This window comes from Muscardinus avellanarius, assembly GCF_963383645.1.
Source record: "Muscardinus avellanarius genome assembly, chromosome: 3".
NCBI lineage: Eukaryota > Metazoa > Chordata > Mammalia > Rodentia > Gliridae > Muscardinus > Muscardinus avellanarius.
Genome location: NC_137788.1, coordinates 165,890,942 through 165,912,220, shown reverse-complemented (window position 1 = coordinate 165,912,220; position 21,279 = coordinate 165,890,942). Strand labels below are relative to the sequence as shown.

General features: G+C 43.5%; 1 protein-coding gene across 2 annotated transcripts in view; it reads left to right on the top strand.

Annotated features, from left to right (window-relative positions):
- Positions 1–10,112, top strand: part of GABRB3 (gamma-aminobutyric acid type A receptor subunit beta3) — a gene marked incomplete at both ends in the record, with an annotated part of 211,799 nt that extends 201,687 nt beyond the window's left edge. For both annotated transcript variants that reach the window (XM_080692596.1, XM_080692595.1), the window contains 2 exons: positions 1,044–1,288; positions 9,771–10,112. In XM_080692596.1, the coding sequence (XP_080548722.1) occupies positions 1,044–1,288; positions 9,771–10,112 (587 nt within the window). The remainder of the gene's footprint in view (positions 1–1,043; positions 1,289–9,770) is intronic.
- Positions 10,113–21,279: the final 11,167 nt, after the last annotated feature.

Sequence of the window (21,279 nt, the reverse complement as noted above, 5' to 3'; positions counted from 1 at the left end):
AGGCCACGTGAAGAAATGCTATTTAAGAAAAATGAAAAAAAAAAACACTGTATGCCCAAAAAGAAGCCTATTTTGGCAAAATGACAAATTTTTTTTTGAAAGGATCTGATTAGTTGCCTCTCTGTGGTGAGATTCTGAAATATGACCCAAATCATTTCTCCATGATTTGAGTAAACATTTCCTGAGTAGCTTAGGTACACAGATTCTTTCTTAGTTAAGGGAAATCACTGAAAGATTGTCTGCTCTAAGGAACTTTGCTCACCTGGTTCTTTCTCTGAGAACTGAACTTCAGTGTTAATAATTAAGAAACAGGAAAATACTGTCTCTTCAAGAGCCAGCGTGGTGATGTGCACCTGCAGTCCCCGCACTTAGGAAGCTGACACAGGGACTGCAGGCCCCTGGCCAGCCTCAATGATCTAGCCAGACCCTCAGCAACTTGGTGAGATCCTGTTTCAAAAAAAAAAAAAAAAGAATTGAAATGGATAGGGAAATAGTTCTGAGGTAGAATGCCCCTGGATTCTATTCTCAGTACCACAAAAACCCAAAAACAAAAACCAAAAAAAAAAGAGAAAAAAAAATGAAAACCATAGCCTTCTTCCTCTTGCTCCCCAGTCTAGCAGGGAAGCAGAACTGCTTTCTCCTGGCAGCCGAGCTGTGGGCACAGCTGTGTCCGTGCAGCCCCAGACCGCCCCAGGCTCGTTCTCCTTCCTCCAGTGTTCCCGTCCACACCCTCGGTGTTTCCCTTAAGTGCTGGGTGTATTTTCATGTCTCTGACACGCAGGAGGAGTACATCCTTCGTAGCTGCCCTGCACCACCTACCTTCTACTCTCAGAGTCCACTCCCTGGATTGGCAAGGTGTGGCGATGGGCGGTGGTGCTGCACGGGGCTGGCTCCTGCTTCTCAAGTGCACACGCCCAGCGTGCCCTATCGCCATCAGCCCCTTGACTCTCCAGTGCTTGAAGCTAATTGAGAAAACACAAAAGAGAGAAGACAGTGGCCAGTGCCGCCAGCCGCAGCCACTCACCACTCTGCTTGTTCCCCAGGGATCACCACTGTGCTGACCATGACCACCATCAACACACACCTGCGAGAGACTCTGCCCAAGATCCCCTACGTCAAAGCCATCGACATGTACCTGATGGGCTGCTTCGTCTTCGTGTTCCTGGCCCTTCTGGAGTATGCCTTTGTCAACTACATTTTCTTTGGAAGAGGCCCTCAGAGGCAGAAGAAGCTTGCAGAAAAGACAGCCAAGGCCAAGAATGACCGTTCCAAGAGCGTAAGCAATCGGGTAGGCAGCCCCTCTGCCCTGACCCCCACCCAGCCCCACAGCCCACCAGTTACTGCATTTCCCTGTCTGCCCCTTGGGTAAGAGGTGTGTGAGTTTGTTGATCATTATCTGAGTCTTTCCTTGTGCAAGTCACTGGGGTGTCCATCAAACCAACATTAGTGTAGATGCTAGAAAAGACGAAATCTTCCCAGTTTCTTATTTTAAAAAGGCACTAGTGGACCTTGGGATTGATGAAACGCTGAGGCCTGGGCCCCAACTTAACATGGGAAAGTATTTTCCCAAAAGGTTCCAATATTTCTGTAGTTGTAAGAAATTACTAATTTGATCCCCAGCCTGCTGCATGCCGTTTGGGGGGCAGGCACCCACCTAGCTTGCCCACCCGTCCCCTAGCCACAGCCCTCAGCGGAAAGTAGCATCACAGGATTGAGCCAGCCAGAGCTTTGTGCCGACCCGCCTTCTGGTTACTGTAAGTGTGAATGCTTTGGGGTAACACATTATAGTTCTCACACAGTGTTTCTTTAATCTACTCTCCCACCTCTTCCTTCCCTCACATCCTCAAGAGGGTGTTTCCTACCTGTGTGCAGATCGATTTCTTTCTACACTTGTTTCTGTATTTTTTTGTTTGTTTGTTTTTCTTGATTCTGCCTGTTGCCCTTTCTCAAGCCCGTGGAGATCCCTCTTCCAACTTGAGCCCGCCCTTCGCCGGAGACCCATAGCTTGGTGGAGTGTTGCCTGTGCCTGGGGTGGCCCAGCATCTGCCGAAAATGTCCATGAATGAGTGGAGGCATGCTAAGTAGATGTAAATGGCCCCCTTCCTTTCAGCAAAACAGAAATAGAGTTGTTCAGAAAAGCCCAGGATCTGTGGATAAAACCAGGCTTTCTGCAGGCAAAACTACCCTGCATTTCTTCCTGGAAAACAGACTCAGTGCCATACTGTGATGTTTCTAAAGAGACCCACATCCCACTATGAATGCACAATTTGCTTTGGCCATTCTGTTTCCAAGGAAACTAGAATTCATTACATCACTCTTGTTTCCATGACAGAGGCACACGCACACGCATGCCCGCATACACATACGATTGCTGTCTTTCCAAATCTATGCTTTATTTAAATAGATCAGATTGTAAGTGTGTTTCCTTTCTTCTAAATGAGACTGTTTAGAATGGTCATTTTTGGGGTATGAAAATGCCCTGAGTGTGAAGCATAAATTTTAAAACAAAAAGGCAGGCAAGATGGCCTTTCACAGCTCCGGAGAAGACCGACAGATTGTAGAAGGGAACGTAGAAAAGACAAAAAGGTTACTTTTAATTGATCCATGAGTTCATTTTTCTGTTTATTTTCCCAAAATATTTGTTTCCCCATCTTCCCAGCAGTTCCGGTAAGCCCCGTGCATGTTTGTAGTTTTTTGAGGTCTCTGTCAAATAGGTCTAAAGTCGGCATGCAGATGTGTGCATTGTAATCTGATGCCTATTTGATTCTCTGCGACTTTAAAACGGTTCCTGACTCACCTAAGAATCTAGTGATGACTTTTTAAGTAGAAATCAACCTCCCCAGAGGTTGATATTGTCAAGTCCTATGGATGAATTTAAGAAGAGAATAGAATCACAAACTTTATGCAAGACAGAAATGGCGTTTCATATATATATATAAAATGTTGACAACAATGTCAACAGTCCCTTGCAATTATTGACTGGGTTTTTGGTGACAAGACTTGGAAGTGCTTGTCAGCCTGGCTGGCTACAGCCTGCAGCTGCCCTCAACAGCCGCTGGTTCTACAGCTGGGTCTTGGCTAATCCTGCTCTTTCCTAAGACCACGGCCCTGTAAGTGTCCTAAAAGCCTTGTAAGGGGAAGACAGTGGCCTTGGCATCTGCACCAGCAATAACTGCCTCTAGGACTGAGAATTTATTGACCTTTTGTAAAAGTATGACTCAATTTTTTTATAATTAGGGGTTGCATAATATTTTAACCTAGTAATTGATTTATGAATGTTGAAAATGTTTTCGTATTCTTTTAATTTATTCTTACACCAGTGACCCAGTGTAAGCCTTTACAATTAATGTGTACTTATTATTTGCTCCTGAGTTATTTCTATACCCAGGAGTTGTCTTCAGATACAATCCAGGCATTATAGTTAAAACCTTGTAGTGTTTTGCAAGTTGAACAGTTGATATTTGAATTTCACAAGGTGGGAAAAATTCAAACTTTCTGCCAAGGAGTCAGAGATGCAGGCTCAAGCCCATCCTTAATGAAGAGCAGGAGCTCAATACACACAGGAAAATCCTTTCTTCTAAAACTAGAATTATGTACTGACCTGAGGCTGGCAGGTAAGTAGGGATGGAAGATCCACTGTGCCACGCAGGTTATATATTCTAGAAAGAAACCAAAGAGCCCACTGGAGTATATTTTGAACGAAAGGTTTTTTTTTAGTTTTGAAGGTTTCCACCCGTCAAGGTATGCGGCAGGAAGAAAAACGTCACTGGAGTCACTGGTTCCTATTGTAGTGGATATGAGATGGGCCTTCAAAGTGACATGTATTCATGCAGTGTTCTAAAACTGTCAAGTCATCTGTCCTACTGTAAAGGACATTTCAGCCCAATATTTCACCCACAGTCACTTTTTTCTATTTAGACTTAACATTCTAAATGATAGGAAAATATTGGCATCTCTTCTGAAAATGTCTGTTTACATATTTAGTTTCTAGTAGTTAACAGGCTTTAATAACCCTTTAATCCTTTCAGGAAAAACAAAACAGCTGCTAATTTTGGTGTAAATTTTTTCTACACATTAATACTTGTTTAAATGAAAACCATAGGCATATAAATCTATGCCTAAAGGTGATAAGCATTGTATACTAAGATATTATTGATTGATTGATTGATTGATTGCACAAGTCCCTGTACACACTAGAATAAGTGTGCTTGCCTTTTTGTTTTCATTGTGAGCACTGTGTGTGTGTGTGTGTGTGTGTGTGTGTGTGTGTGTGTGTGGCACTGGAGGGTTGAACCCAGGAGTATTCTACCTTTGAGCTACACCCTCAGCCCTATTTTATTTTTTATTTAAATGCAAGGTCTTGCTAGGCTGATGAGTCTCCCTACTTGCTGAGACTGCGCTGGAACTTGCAGTCCTCCTGTCTCACTTACCAAGCACTGGGATTATAGGTGTGCGTCTACACTTGGCTCCACTGTGAGCATTTACCTACTTTGACATCAGAGTATTGCAGCCTGGCCTTCATTCCTAAGTCCTGTCTCACAAAATCTACATCTTTAGAGTGCTGTCGGCCAGTCACAAACACCCAAAGCACCCAAAGGCACTTTAATTTTTCAGATTTCTAATGATACTGCTGGGGAAGTGGCTGTGGCTACCCCGAGCTAAGCTTCCTTCACTAGAGTTCTAAAAAAATAGAGTTAGATCCCCACCTCCCTGAGGTTATTTTCTAAATAACCGTGGATTGAGTCATACAAATTTATCACTAAATTTGATCACTCAAGCTAACATTCAGGTGAACTGTTTGTTTCTTCTTCTCTCTTCCGTGTGGTGTCCGAAACCAATATGAACCCTGCCATCTTTTCCTGGGCTGCTACCTTCTTCTCCCTACCTAGAATCTCTCTCTTCCTCGTCAGTGTCTCCCCACTTCAGGACCTAGGATCGCTCATCGCCTCCGGGGCTCTTTCCTTGATATTTTTCCTACCACTGGCCACTTGCCACGCTAAACATTTCGTTCCTTCTTTTCTAACCTCTTGGGCATGTTTTCTGTGCCTGTGAAATTGCAAATCACTTACATTCCTTGTACCCACCCAGCCTCTCCCACTACTAGGCAGCTTTCAATTTCTTATATCTACCCAGATGCGCCTGGGATGTGGTAAATGATCATGTAACATGTGTCCATGACCGAGTGGCATAAGTCATGGGTTTGGTACCACTGGGCTAGAGGGCTAGGAGTTTGTTTGTTTTTTAATTTTCTTAGTGAGAGGAGAGGGAGAGGACGTGGCTCAGAAAAGTCACTTTTTTTTTCCTTTGGTGGTCGTACTGGGGTTCCTGGAAGCCCTTCTACCTTCAGGCTACACTCCCAGACCTATTTTATATTTTTATTTGGAAACAGGGTCTCTTAAGCCAGCGAGGCTGGCTTCAAACCTGTGCGATCCTCCTGTCTCTGTCTCCCAAGTGCGGGGATCACAAGCATGTGCCACCACGCCTGGCCGAAAAGTCACATTTTTAAAGCCAGGTGAAATTGAGTCATCAGAATCCTGAAAGCTCATCATTCCTTTAAGAAAAAGTATTTTTTTTCCCTTGGTATTTTGTTCCACAAAGTCATTAATTTAGATTCCTTAGATTTGGATAAAAGGAACTTTTCATATGACAGTTCTGATAACTAGAAAAAAGATGGCATTTTAAAAAATGAATTAAAGGGTAACATGCTATCTTTTAAAAAAAATGTATTTTCTGATCATTTGAAGTCCTCACCGGCTAGACTCCTTGAGGTTAAGAACTTTCTCATATTCATCTTTTTAATCCCAGACCTAGTCCAGGGCATGGTGACGAGATGTCGCAGGCGTGCACTAATGTTTTGCATGGATTAGCCCAGATCCTTCACCTGCATGGCCCAGTTAGGCCACCCACCTCCTGAAGTGGGCCCCAGACCTCTCATCTCACACTTTTAACCTTTAGAACGTTTTATAAGATATGGAGAACATTTTTGTAGCGCTAAATAGTGTTCTCTGGGTTTTGTTCTACCTTGAAGAAAACAATTTCAGTTTTCTGAAATTCTAATAAATAATATTATAAGCCACTTATTATTCTTAAAGAGAAGAAATCCAAATTAGTACTTTAAGAAATAAACAAGAATCTTCCATTTTGGATTATTTATCTGACTGAACCACATTATTACATTAGTCGTATATTAGTTTTAAATATACAAGTTTACCATTTAAGTAGATCTGTTAAACATATTGGACATTTAAATAAAATCAAATTGAGTTTATTTAATAAATGAACTCAACTTAATCATTTTCATTAAGTGGCAAACAAATATGTTTTCTCTTAGGATTCAAAGTTGTATATCTGGCAGGGTACCATCCATATTCATTGCACTAAACTTTAGGGTAACATAGTGGACTGAATTAAGGATCCAACTGGCTGGCCCCCTTTCTCAGCCCCCCCATGCAAGATGAAGTGTCCAGTCAAAATCAGGTGGCTCATTCTCCCTCCATCCAGCCCACTTGGTGGCAGAAGGCACTATGGGGGATGCTGGAAGGAAATGAAGACTCACAGTAAGGCAGGGCTCTCTCCTGAAGCACCCTGCCTTTAATTGTCTTTGTGCAAAGGCCAGCTCAACTGCCCCTCCATGCCCCTCCGTGCTACATCCAAAGCAGTTTCACATCACCCCTTCTACGGTGAGTGAGTGACCCCTGGGCTTCCCAGGGGATGTGGCCCCAGCACTGCCACCTGACCCCTGCCAGTCCTGCTGTGGGGCACCGGCCTAGGACACAGGCCTTGACTGTTCCCTCCTGTTTCAGAAACATCTTAATTTCTCTTGGGCTTTTTGTCCCACGTATCTTGATGCCATGAGAGACTCAGGCTCCCACCAAATGCTTCCCTGGTCTTGAAGGCTGTAAATAGACTTTGCCATTGAAATAGTTTTACTGCTGGTCACCCCATAGAAGATAATAAAAAAAAAGCAGATGTAGAACAGAACTTTCACTGTCTTACCAAAGTCAAATGTGCTTAGTACCTTGAAGATAAAAGCGCCATTGGAATTTTCTCTCCACTGGATAAAAAATCAGAAAGCTACAAGATTTGCCTGTCATTGCCCTCCTCCTCCTAGTAGGTCTTTTGACCAGTTTCTCTCCAGCACATCGGGCATTATCTGGGACCATGTGCATCTCAGAATGCTCCATCCTGGCAACTTCTAAGGATATGACTCTGCCTCTGATGCTACCCGTGGTGGTACTCTTCATCCTACACAGTTAATGAACAGCATCCTTTACAACGAACAAGCAGCCCTGGGATGATGGGCAGGGCTTGCTGCAGTACCAGAATTCCTCCCAGAGCTCAGAGTTTGGGCCTGGTGTTCTTGGGTCCTGAATGAACCAAAGTTATAAGTAAGCAAGTAATCTCCTTAGATATCCACTCTGTCTCCACCCTCAGAACCGCCTAGACACAGAACTGAGCAGGTGGTAGCTGATTGGGGCTGCTGCTGCATATACAGCAGTGTGCTGGCAAGGCCTAGAGGAAATGACTGGAGGAACAGTTATCCACACTCGAGCCTGCCTTTTCTAGACTGTTCTAAAGGGAACAGAAAGTGCAGTGTCCTTTAACCAGGGTCCCTCCTTTCACTGTCTCCTCTCAAACTCTTTCTTTCTTTCTTTCTTTCTTTCTTTCTTTCTTTCTCTTTCTCTCTCTCTCTCTCTTCCTCCTCCTTCCTCCTCCTTCCTCCTCCCTCCTCCTCCTCCTCTTCCTCCTCCTCCTCTTCTCTCTTCTTCTTCTTCTTCCCCCCCTCCTTTCTCCTCTTTCTTTCATCCTCAGGGTTTGGTCAGAAATGCCTGCCACCAGAGTCCCACCAGATCCTCAAGTCTGAACTCAAGGAGGATCTGGGGATTCAGTATGCTTCAAGGCCCACACAGGTGGATGTCCAAACATGCCTTGGTTAGGGTACCTTGTCTGTCTGCTGGGCTGGCCTTTGCCCCGCTGGCTGTCCTTTTCCTTCTTAAATCTCCTGTGCAACCCTTCCCATCAAGGAAAGGCTGTCTATCTCTCCACTTTTCTTTCTCATTCTCTTCTAATTTTGCTATAGAAAGTGCTCTACTGTACTTAATAACGGCCATGTGATTAGATTGGAATTATCTGCATAATCCAGGGTAATTTGCCCATCTTTACCCATCTATACCCTCAACTGCATCTACTCACAAGTTCTGATGGGTGAGGTGTCCCTTGCTGGGGTCATTGTCCTGGCGCCCACACCTCACCTTACCAAGCACAGATAAGTAGTGACCTTGAATGGTATTCTCAAGTCACTTGGCATCTTCTTGGTGCCTTTGTGCCACAGCTTGAGTGTTCCTTAGATGTTTGCAGCCCTTTCTGAGCTCCAGCCACCCTGGTATCTGGAGCTATCCCTTCTGGGGTCCTGGATGCCACTTCTGAGCCAGCAGTCATGATTTCTCTCTACCTACCTCACCACCTATTCATCCAGTCTGATGCCTTTAAAGAGATGAAGGGGTAACAGAAGGCAGAAGTTATTCCTCCACAAAAGAGCCAGGAATTCACATTTGATCCAGCATGAGAAGAAGGGATAGGCTTTCCATAGACAAAAGGCCAGGGAGATAGCTCTCCAGGCCTGATGGGAATTGCCAAGTATGCTGGAGTGAGTGCCGGGGCATAGTTGGATAGACTGAGAAGCCATGGCAGGGACTGATACCACTCAGAGAGAGAAGCTCATCTCATTTCAGCAAGAACTCTACCAGGGATTCCCAGCCTCAGGATGTTTCCCTGAAAATTCCCCAGCAGAGAGACCTCTGGCCTCCTCATGAATGGTCTGAATCTGTAGTTAGCACAGAATAAAATGTTGTCATTTTTAAGTTTGGCCTATAGTAAGTACACCCCTTGAAAGGGAGGCCTTTTGCCAGAAGCAGGATTGGGCAAGGAGACCGTATTTTGGTAGGGTTTGTATCTACTCCACCAAAGTCCCCAGGGGTGTCCTTTGGTCATAAGACTGTTTGCTGACTTCTCTATTTAATGTGACAATTTGATATCATAAAAGAAAGGACAAGAGTGCAGGGTGCGTGCCTTGGAGTTAGCATGGACACTTAGCTTATACAGACCCTGGGTTCAATCCCCAGCACCAAGAGAGAAGGGCAGGGAGAAAGAAACTTCCAAAGAACAGAAGATGAAGATGGCAGAGTTGAGAAATCTTGTCTGTGGGGGACCCATTCCAAGACCACAGTGGGTGACTAAACCACGGAGGGCACTGAGATAGGAAACGTTACCCTCCTTCCTCCTGTGTCCATGTGTGATGCTGCAGCGCTTAGGTGGCGAGCCAGTGTGAGCAGATGAGGGGGCATTGGGGCAAAGATGGGGTGTGTTGGCCTTCTGGCACTACTTCGGAAGGACGACTGAGTCACCAAGATGGCCATGAAGCTGGAGCCACCAATGGCGGGGGCTGCCATGACCTCTATGCAGCTTACACTTATGAGAAGTGCTTATGACGCCCAAGCTAACACAGAAAGGCGTCTCGGCTTTAGTAGTCTATTCACTGAGGGCTTGTATTTATAATGAGGAAATTCCCTCTTAACAAGATCCCTCCCTGGACCCTATTTCTGCAATATCCTATGTGAGAACTTGTAAATCAGGAAAATAAAGTATCAGAACTGTGATTTTTTTGCAGCCCGACTAGGTACTGGGCATAACAGGTGTGCAGTTTAGCATAGGCAGTGTGATGCCCTGCCGGCCACCCACCTCACACGGAACATGTGCTTCCTTCCAACTAGATGGATGCTCACGGAAATATCCTGTTAACGTCGCTGGATGTTCACAACGAAATGAACGAGGTGGCGGGCAGTGCTGGCGACCCCAGGAATTCAGCAATATCCTTTGACAACTCAGGAATCCAGTACAGGAAGCAGAGCGTGCCCCGGGAAGGGCACGGGCGGTACCTGGGAGACAGAAGCCTGCCACACAAGAAGACCCACCTCCGGAGGCGGTCTTCCCAGCTCAAGATCAAGATCCCCGACCTCACCGACGTGAACGCCATAGACAGATGGTCCAGGATCGTGTTCCCCTTCACCTTCTCTCTCTTCAACCTGGTTTACTGGCTCTACTACGTCAACTGAGCGGCAGTACTTGATTTTTCAAAGACTTCATTTAACACTGAGTGAAATATTACCCTGCCTGTCGAGTTTTTATACCTGTACACACACAGACACACGCAGACACACATATATACATACGCGATTGTATATATATGTGGACTTTCTCAGCATATATATAAAATACACGTGTATATGAGGATGTATGTGTATATGTGTATACACACAGGTGTGAGCACCCATGTGTATGTAAAACAAATACACATACATATATACATTTTGCAGCTATGGACAATTTAACACAGGATGCTTATTAAAGAAAGTCATAGTTTTTTTTCTTTTTTAATTGAAAGGGACAAGTATCATCTAAATATTATGCCTTGAGAATGAGGGTGTGAAACACAGTATCATCCCAAAGTGTGTCTATCATTAGTTAGATGTTTTAGTTTAAAAATCAGAAAGGATTTCTTAGTTAACGTTTGGAACTCACACAGTGGTACTTCTAGTTTAAAATGAGTCACACACTTCATATCTCGTCTTTGAGTTTACCGAGCAAAAGCGTGTTGGCTTTTCTGACGACGGGACTCATTTTCAGCAGGTAGACTTTTTCTATAATGGCTAAGCAGATGAGGTGAGTCGCGGGCAGTGCGCTTACCTGTCGTCTTAAGCATAGATAGATCCCCCATTGATGTCTGAGTGCCCATTTTTTTGAAAAACCATCGGAAGTGAATGGCATCTCATTGTAAGTACTCTCATTATCCCGTATATGTGTGTGTGTGTATTTATTTTTTCCCTCGGAGTGGATCCAGCTTAACTGTCACATGAGAACATGGTGGCACATTTTGGCAAGGACTTTCAATCACCGAAAATGCACTCTACATCTAAGATTGCTAGGCCTGATATCCAACAGAAAGCATAGACGTCTCAGGTTCTTTGTTACTCTAAGGTAAAATACCATCTAGGATGATTTTTCCCCTTGCAGTTACGTTACCAGTCATTCTTATAACATTGTATGTTAATATAAAATATATTTGCATAATATGCATACATATGTATATTTACCGAGATTTTGTTTCTTATGCTTGCTATCATGGCCGCATGCAATGTCATATTTTTTTGGTTATGTGATGTAACTACTTTTTGTCACCTAGAAATTACGATTGAAGCTAAAACACTTCTACTATTCGCTTTCAGACACTAAGGAACATCCTCATGCCTTTATTTCTGTATCTGACATGTCTCATAAGCACATCCGAATACTCCTAGACTGACTAGGAATCTGCAGGAACATGACCGTACACACCACACGTCGCCCCACGACCCATGACCGTTTTCTGAGGCAGCGGAGGGCAACCTGACCACAGTCGTGTTGGGTTCCTTCTGTCCAGAGCCTCATCAGTATTTGGACTTTTTAAAGCTCGTAGAAACAAGACAAGGTGCACCGGTTTCATAGACGCAACCTTAACTTACTATTTAGATGAGATCTTTCTAAAGAAAAAAAAAGATGATATATTTTTTGTAAACTCTTTCTATCACAGGCATCCATAAACTCAAATGACTACAGTTGTGAAACAGGTGTCACAGTGAAGCTACGCATTTGGAAGACAAAAAAAAAAAAAAGCAAAAACATGGAGGAAAGAAGCGATAAATTAATAACTTCCCCAGATGCTACATTTGCCTCACCCTCCCTGGTTTGTCCAAAACAAATGATCAGACTCTGGTCCAGTATCGTTCCATTGGTGGGTGCCAGCTTTCTCTGAGTAGGTTGGAGGCACCACCTCCCAGGAGGAGGTGTGTGGCGTGAACTTTCACCGTGAGCTGACCACTACTTGATTTTTCCTTGGTGGCCATAACAACCTTTAATTTGTAGAAACATGTGACAGTTCAAAACCCACCATCAAAGCCAGGCGTGGTGGCGCACTCTTGTAATCCCAGCGCTTGGGAGGCTGAGACAGGAGCATCTCACAGGTTCAAAGCCAGCCTCAGCTACTTAGTGAGACCCTGATTCCAAATAAAGTATAAAAAAATAGATCTGGGAGTATAGCCTGGAGGTAGAAAAGCCCCTGGGTTCCACCCTTGGTACCAAAAAAGAAAAAAACAACCACCATCAGATAAAACATAGTCCACTGAATTTCATGCTCCAGGCCATCACCAATGTTTATACCCTTCGTCCTCCTTCTTCACTCCTATCTTTCTTTGGCATCTTCTCCCACCTGCTGCTCTCTGGTTTTCTTTTAATCTGGAAATGAGCCAGGGATTTCTTGGTCTTTGGCTTGTCTCTGGCAATTTTTTCCCCATGGTTAACAATGTGGGTGGGATCCTAAAAGTTAAACAGATTGGGGAAAACCTTGTAAGTGGCCTTATCATTGTTAAAATGTTAAAGAAAACAAAAAGACATCTGCAAAGACCTTATCCCTTTCAATATTTGAGGAATCCTTCTGTGTATCCAGTAACTCCAGGTGTGACTCCACGTGAAGAAGGAGCCCCAAATGCAAAATGAAAGTGGGGAAAAGCAGCAGATGGTCAATTTAAGTGTATAATTTATATTATTCAGAACTGTGATATTAATTCTTTCTGGGAGAAAAGATATTCAAAACTTTTGTTGATGTATAGTCGAGGTACCCAAATGTGAGCGGGAGAAACCCCAAGGGGCTCAGCAGAGCCGCAGTCTACTTCCCAAGGTTTTCTGGATATAAATTTGCATGGTATAGTCATAATAGCTTTTGAGCTTTTTACATGCATTTGGCACCAAGACTGGGATCCACAACTTTGTAGACACTGCGATGAAGTTAACATAATAGCTATACTATAAATAGTGTTTGTAACTACACACACACACACACACACACACACACACACATTCTGTAAAAAAAAAAAAACTTTTTAAGATCCTTGGGTATGTGTTTGCTTTACTTCATTTGAGAAGAAAGTTACTTTTCTTCTACCAGTTATTTTATAGCTTCTCCATTTTTGAAATTGTGAGAAGTATTGGAATGAGAACTCAAGCTGGGCTGGCGGCGCTCATTCTGACCGTTCTGTTCAGATGGGCTCTCATTAGTCCACAGTAGCTACTGAGCCAGTGGCTGGGCGAGGGGTCCTGAATGCGGACCTCTGGCCTGATTGTAAGGAAGGTGGCCATCACCCATGCCCAGACCTCTTGAAGAGGGAGAGAAGACTTTACTGTAGGGCCTCATGAGATTTCTTTCTTAACAACTGAGAGGAATAAATTGTTAATTTTTCTCAGTAATCCTGTCTTTCCAAAAATACTTCTTGGGGGTGTGGGGAGCTCAGAACGTATGATGATGATTTGCTATTAACCCAAATTCAGATATGCTCGAGGCGATTTAAGAGCCCTCCTCCATAAATCCCTACAGAGAAAGACGGATCACACTGCAGTCATTTTTGGTCACTGACCCTGGGGCCGTCAAGGGGTGTCACTGTCTATACCATGATGCATTCATTCCCCTCCAAATCCCCAATGGACTAGAAAGTACGTCATAAGATTCCCACTAGGATCTAAAAGAACATGTCCATTTGCAGTGTCTTGTATGTTTAGTGCCAGAACTCTGACATCTCCCGCCACTCTCACCGAAGGTACTTCCTCCTTGTCCACACACGGATTGACCTTTTCACTAAGGAGAGCATCTCAGACAGAGAGGACACCAAACTCATGTGGGCTGGTTTTAAAGGGACAGGCACGTCGTGGCTGTAGATGTTCATGTCTGGAATCTCCTAGCTGGTTCCTTGGTACTTGTCCCACGAAGATATGTTCAGAAAAGAGCTGTTTCTAACTTTAAGTCTCCTAGTTTGAAAGTATAAGTCATCCCATGATTCTAACTGTCCACCATAAAACCAGTCCCTCTTTCTGGCCATTTTTATGTAAACAAATTTGAAAAATTGGTGAAACGTTTTGTTGCTATTGGAATCCACCCTGGCCCTCACTACAGGGTGAGCCTCCAGCAGAGATTCCCTTTGTATTGGGGCAGAGAGTGGTCCAGGTGGATTAAATTTTCCCAGGACACTAGGTAGTGTGCCTAGGATTGATTACCTCTACTGTATTGAAAGGTGCCATGTTTTCCTGAAATACTAAATCCCCAACACCTGGGTAAACTGGCCTCCCAGAGCGCGGCTCGCACACGCCTTCCCGGGGTGGCTCCGTGAACGTGTTTCCTCACCCTTGTCTTAGTTTTCTACTCCAAGTCAGTGAGTGTGTTCCAGGTAAGTACAGGACTCTTCTAGTAGGAGTAGGTGATCATTGTCATGACCAGTCCCCATGTCGATTTCGTTTCATTGTAAAGATAAACCCGGTTTTGCTTAAGCACATTGGTGTAATTTTTTGGTATTATTTGACATGAAAAAAATACAGCAAAATTGAGTGATAGATACAATATGAAACTTGTTGATGAATGAATTCAAATTTATTAAAAAAGGACTAACTGATTCAATGTGAAGACTGATTCTTTTTTCTTTTCTTGGCAATCTCTTGTGGAAATGGTATGGTTATTGTAACCCCAGTCATTGCACATGTGCATCTAGGTTATACTGAAATAAAAGAAGTGAAGCCACAAACTGACTGCACGAGAGACCAGTGGAACTATGACCAAAAAAGCACAATTTAGTCTGAACTTTTTGACAAATAGACACACAGAGATCAAATTTCTTTCCATCTGCAGATTGTAGGGCAAAAAGGGCACTGGAGACAGCCATACAGCCAAGAGATCTATCGGGGAAGCCGGGGCTCCAGAGAAGTCAGAGCAGACGGCCGTGGGATTGGGATCACATACGGTTTGGGGCTGAGTTGCTAGGTTGTCATAGGTTGGTCTGACCGGGCCGTGGGATTGGGTTCACACAAGGTTTGGGGCTGGGTTGCTAGGTTGTCATAGGTTGGTCTGACCGGGCCGTGGGATTGGGTTCACACAAGGTTTGGGGCTGGGTTGCTAGGTTGTCATAGGTTGGTCCGACCGGGCTTGGGCTGGCAGATTGCCAAAGGTCACCCCTGGCCGGAGGTAGAGTCCCACTGGGGATGAGTGGACCTTTGAAGTCACTGGCTAGCAGGAATGGCAGCGGGAATGGGGCGGGGGGCCAAGCCGGAACTAAGTGTGGGGGCAGGGCCGAGGCTTTGTCCTAAGGCAGAAGCCCTTCCTGGGACCCAGACTAACCTGTCTATCACAGATGACTTTTAAATAAGAAATGTGATCATCGAAAAGGCCAAGAAACTAGACTACCTACCAGTAACATCCAGCCAGTGTAGTCTAGATCATTATCTTTAATTCTTTAGTCGATTTCCCTGATTTCCTTTACCAGTGAGAACACAAAAGGCAACGTGTTGGAACGAAAGGGTGAATGAGTGACTGAACTCAGCTCCTGGGACGCCTCAGACTAGACAGAGCCTTTGTTGATAACTACATCTCCAGGCCCCTGAGAAGGTATTGACTCAACCTGCAAACACTTTGGAGGGAGGCTCCTCGCTGGGGTTTTACGTCTCACAAATGCCTTCAGCCAGCCGGCAATTAAGAGCAGGTTTAACACCCACATCATATACTCTAAGCAAATTCTTCAGTAATTCGTTACCGTGCCCCCCCACCTTATATAGGAAAGTTTTTTCTTAAATAATAACTTGTATTGGTGCACTGTAAGTATACATCCTAGTTCCTGCAAACAGACATGCACACAGGTGTTGGTGTGACTCTTCGGCTCCCACCTCCCACCCACTATACCCATACATGGCCTGAGATTTGTAGTGACACCTGCCTGCATTCCTCGCTCCCCACATCCAGGCCCGCCCACCTGCCGCCTCCACATTCAGCCAGGCCTTCTCCTCAAGTATCTAAAGTTACAGGCACATCTTTTACACTCCTGGTCTACTTTGGTGCCCCGGAAGGGACATGTCTCACATTCTCCCTTGGCCATGGCTGGGACATACCACAAGATTATTTTTCATCAACTGCACGGAGTGAAAACACTGCCCCTCTCAGGTGATAAGCATAAGAGACTGATAACGGCGGAAGGGAGGGTTTTCTAATTCTGACTGAATTTCCTCAAGGTTTTTCTAAAAAGCTTCCTGCTTGTAGTCAGTAGGGAGGCTTCCTGGAATGTGGGGTTTGGCTTCAGCCCACTCGCTCACTCTCGTGACCCACGGCTGCCAGGGCCCGCCCACGTCGGCCTTTGCCTCAGTCTTAGAATTCACACAGGAACTTTTTTACTGGCCGACTAGCCTCAGAATGGAGACCCTATTTTTTGGAGAAGACTGACCCTCGGGAACACAGGAGACATTTTTAAGGTAGGATACTTGGCGCCATGTAGGACTAAACCAGCAACAGAGATGGGTTGAGGGTCCTGCTGTGAGAGGACTCACGCTGCAGCCCTTGCTTGGTAGATAATGGGTTCCAGTCAGAATCGCCAGGTGGGCAATGCAAAGCACACTTTTCATTAAATGCGTGTGCCTGGAGCTGGGCTGTGGCTTCGTAGCGGAGCACCTGCAAGACACCGTGGATTGCTGAAGCAGACCACAGAGTGGTGAGTGTGGGTGCACGCTGCCTGATGTAAATGGGAAATCAGGTCGTGGCCCTGAGAGCCCAATGATCGTAAAACAATGTCTTTACAACTTAAATCTCCATTTCTCATTTCATCAGGTCTCTCCATTGTTGTCTATTATTTACTTTTTGTTTCATTATGGTGTGCTATTTCAGTGCACATCTACATTGCACTCACCAAATCAGGCAGTCAGTAGTGTCATATTATTTTCATTTCTTTATTATTTCTTTATTTTTTATTTTATTTTATTTATTTATTTATTTATTTTTTGCGGATCTGGGGCTGGAACCCAGGAGCATTCGACCTCTGAGCTATACCCCCTGCCCTATTTTTTATTCTTTATTTTGAAACCGGGTCTCACTGAGTTGCGGAGGGCCTCACTTAGTAGCTGAGGCTGTCCGCGAACCACGATCCTCCGGTCTCAGCCTCCTGAATGCTGGGATTACAAGCGTGTGCCACCACGCCCGGCCATTTCTTCATTCCTGAAGGCTTCGAGCTCCTCTGCTCCAGACCTTCATCCAATATGTAGTGCGTCCTTAAACTCTAGTCACCTTGTGAAGCCACAGAACACTGGAACTTACGCCTCCTGACTGTATTTGGTACCTGCTATTCAAACTCCCTCTCTATCTGCAACCCCTGGTCCTTCCTAAGCCCCGATGGTCACTTTTCACACTCTTTCTATTTTGAGATAAATTTTAATATACATCAGTTGGTGCATCATAATTGTACATTATAGTGAAGCTGAAAGTGGTACAAACATATACGATCGAGTTGGTGAGCTTTGCTCTCCACGCCCTTCCCACATACGTTTTAGGGAGATTGGTAGAGACGCCTTCACAGGTGGACCTAACAGTGTTTGAACTCTGTGCTTCTCCGCCCCCCTTTCCTTGTCCCTCCTCCTCCCGCACCCTCTTTTACTATTCTACCGGCTTCCTCATACATTTGTTTCCCTTTTCTTTCTCTAGCTTCTACATATAAGCGAGATTGTGTGACCCTTGCCTCTCTGAGTCTGGCAGGTCTCACTTAGCATATTCTCTAGTTCCTTTAATTTTCCTGCAAATGAAATAATTTTGTTCTTCTTTATGGCTGAAAAAATTTTACTCTGTGTATGGAACACATTTTCTTTAGCCATTCAGCTGTGATGAGCACCTAGATTGATTCCATAATTTGGCTATTGTGAATTATGCTGCTCTAAACATCAATACGCATTTGCCAATATAGTAATCTGACTAATTCTTTTAGAGTAATTCTGAGGAGTGGAAAAGCTGGTCACATGGTTCCGTTGTGTTCTCTCCAGATTGGATGGTTTACAATCCCACCTCTCCTGCGTGAGAGTTTCTAGTTCCTCTGCCTCCCCACCAGTATTTATTATTGTTTTATTCTTGATGATTGCCATTTAAACTGGAGTTAGATGGAATGTCAGGGTGGTTTTGATCTGTATTTCTCTGACTGCTAACAATATTGAACATTTTTTCATTTAGTGATTGTTCATTTGTATTTCTTTTTTTTTTTGAGAAGTGTCTATTCAATTTAATTGCCAATATTTTAAAAACTGGGATATTTGTGATTTTAATGTTAACTTTTGAAAGCTATTTGTATGTTCTGGATATTAGTTCTCTATTAGAGGAGAAGTCGGCAGAGATTTTCATTCGCTCTGTATGCTCTCTCTTCAGACTCTTGATTGTTTCCTACTTTTTAAAGCTTCTACATATGACAGGGAACTTGAGCTTGCAGTATTTGTCTTTCTGTGTCTGGCTTATTTCACTTAACATAATGCTCTCCAGTTCCATCCATTTTTCCCCAAACTAAAAGATTCTGGGTTTTGATGGCTGATACCACGCCAACAGGCATATCACATTTTCTTTGTTCATTAATCCTATTTTGGCATCGCGGTTGATTCCACAACTTGGCTATTGCAAAGAGTACTGTGATCAACAGACTTTACGTTTTTCAGACCAAGAAATCAACGTTCCATCTTTTCATATATTTCTCTTTTTCCTCTTCCAAAACCCATCCATTTTTAGCTGTTATTGTGTCTACATTATCAGGATTGAAACCACTTGCCCTCAGCCTGAAATCATAAAATTTTATGTCAGCATTTAATACTATGTTTACAGGTAGAGCCTAAAAATGGAAAATTAATGCATATCTCACATCACTGAGATGTACTCTTTTGAGTTATACTTTTCAATCATATTAATTGTACAAATTGGCAAGCTTCTTCACTATGACCTTTCCATACGTGCATATACCCACATACCCTTCTTTAATTCTATCCACTCTCCCTACTACTGTATTTTACCCTCCTCTTTACCCCCTCCCGCTAGTCCTGTCCCATAATAGCCTATCTTTTTTCCAGTTACCTTTCCTTTTTTAATTTCCACACAGAAGAGAAAATATGTGGAACTCATGTGTCTGTGCCTGACTAATTTTGTTTAGCACAATGTTTTCTAGTTCTATCCATTTTCCTCCAATTGACCTTATTTCGTTCTCTATGGCTAAATAAAACTCCATTGTGTCTATACTCTACTTTTATCTATTTTTCTTTTCTTTTCTTTTCTTTTTTTTTTGGTGGTACTGGGGTTCCTGGAAGCCCTTCTACCTCTGGGCTACACTCCCAGACCTATTTTTTACATTTTTATTTGGAAACAGGGTCTCCTAAGCCAGCACGCGTGGCTGGCTTCGAACCTGCGCGATCCTCCTGTCTCCGCCTCCCAAGCGCGGGGATTACAAGCGTGCGCCACCACGCCCGGCCTCTATTTTTCTATTAACAGGCACTTAGGGTGATTCCACCTGTTGGCTGTTATGCATAGAGCCATGGTAGACATGGGTTTGCAGGTATTCCTTCTCTGTTGACTTCATTTCTTTTGGGCACATACCCAGGCGTGGTACAGCTGGATCATATGGTAGATTTATTTTTTAATGTTTTGGGGAATCCCCATGCTTTCCATGGAAGCTGTTCTAATTTATATTCCAACCAAAAGTGTCTGAAGATTCCTTTTTCTCCACATCCCCTCCAGAATTTGTTACTTTTGTTTTATATAATAGTCATTCTGACTAGGGTGAGATGGAATCTCAATGAAGTTATGGTTTGCATTTCCCTCATGTTTAAAGATAATTAGCAATTTGTATTTCCTTTGGGAAGGACCTACTCGTTCAGGTCACTCGCTGAGGTACTGATTAGATCGCTTGTTCTTTTGTTGTTACATTTTTTAGTTTACATGTAGACATATGCACGTTTACATACATGGATGTATTCTGGATATTAATCCTGTAAGATGAATAGCTGGAAAGGAATTTTATTCCATTCTCTTCATTCTGTTGACTGATTGCTGAACAGAAGCTTTTTAATTTGATGCAATTTCATTGATCAGTCCTTGCTTTTATTTTTCTGTGGTATTGGAGATCTATTCAGGAGGTCATTTCCTGTGCCAGTATCATGTAGTCTCTCTCCTATGTTTTCTTCCAATAGTAATTTCAAAGTTTCAGGTTTTACATTATAGTCTTTTAGCATTTTAAGGTGATTTTTGTTCAGGGTGAGAGATTCAGTTTTCTACATGTGATTACCCAGTTTCCCCAGCAGCATTTGTTGAAGAGGCTGTCTTGTCTCCAACATATGTTTTTGGTATCTTTGTCGAAAGTCACATGGCTGTTAATGTGTGGGTTCATTTTTAGGTTCTTTATCCCACTGATCCATGTGTCTTTTATGAAAAGACCATGATATTTTTAATAACAATGCCTCTGTAGCATATTTTGAAATCAAGTCTAGCATTTGAGCTATACTTTGTACACACAATTCAAGGTTTAATGTTTTTAAGGATAATAATTAGGAGAGGAGGAAAATACCCCAGAAATATTGTAGTTTTCCTGCCTGAAAAAAGTAGATTCAGTTGATGGTGTGTGAGAGGGGATCACCCTGTTAGCTGTTCCTGCAGTGATGATGCTAGCAGCCTTTGGGTTCCAGATTGGGTTCTAATTATTTAGGAAATACACCAAGGATTGGTATGTTGAGTCAAATGGTGGCTCTATTCCTCACTTTCTGAGGTAATTTTATGATTTTTAAACAGCCTATGTCTTATTTCTGGTTTTATCCCTGGTGTTACCTAATGCATGCTTAAAGTCTCAGGAAGGTTGCATGTGACAGAAGCTTTTTGAGGTTTTGTGCAGATCTGAGACCTTTCCTTCACCCTTTATGTCTAACTGAGGGTTGGCTACTGACTTGTAGACTGAAAGGTAATTTCCTCAGAACTCTGAAATAATCATACCATTACAATTGACCATGCTGGAGTGCTGACAATCTTCTTCATTCCTCGTTGACTCAGCCCCAGCCCCCCAGTCCACCATGCATGCACTTGTCCCTGGCAGAAGGAAAAGGCTGGAGTTTCATAAAATGTATCTGATGAATCTTTGTTTTTGTACTTGGGATAGAACTCAGGAGCATTCTACCTCCAAGCCACACACCCAATCCCCCTGTTGCTTTTTAAAATATTATTTATTTATTCATTTATTTATTTTTCTTTATTTATTTCACAATACTAGGGATAGAGCCCAGGGGCATTCTACCTCCAAGTTCTACCCCCAACCCTATTTTTTTCTTTATTTTGAAACAGGGTCTCACTAAGCTATGGAGGGCCTCGCTAAGTAGCTGAAGCTGCCT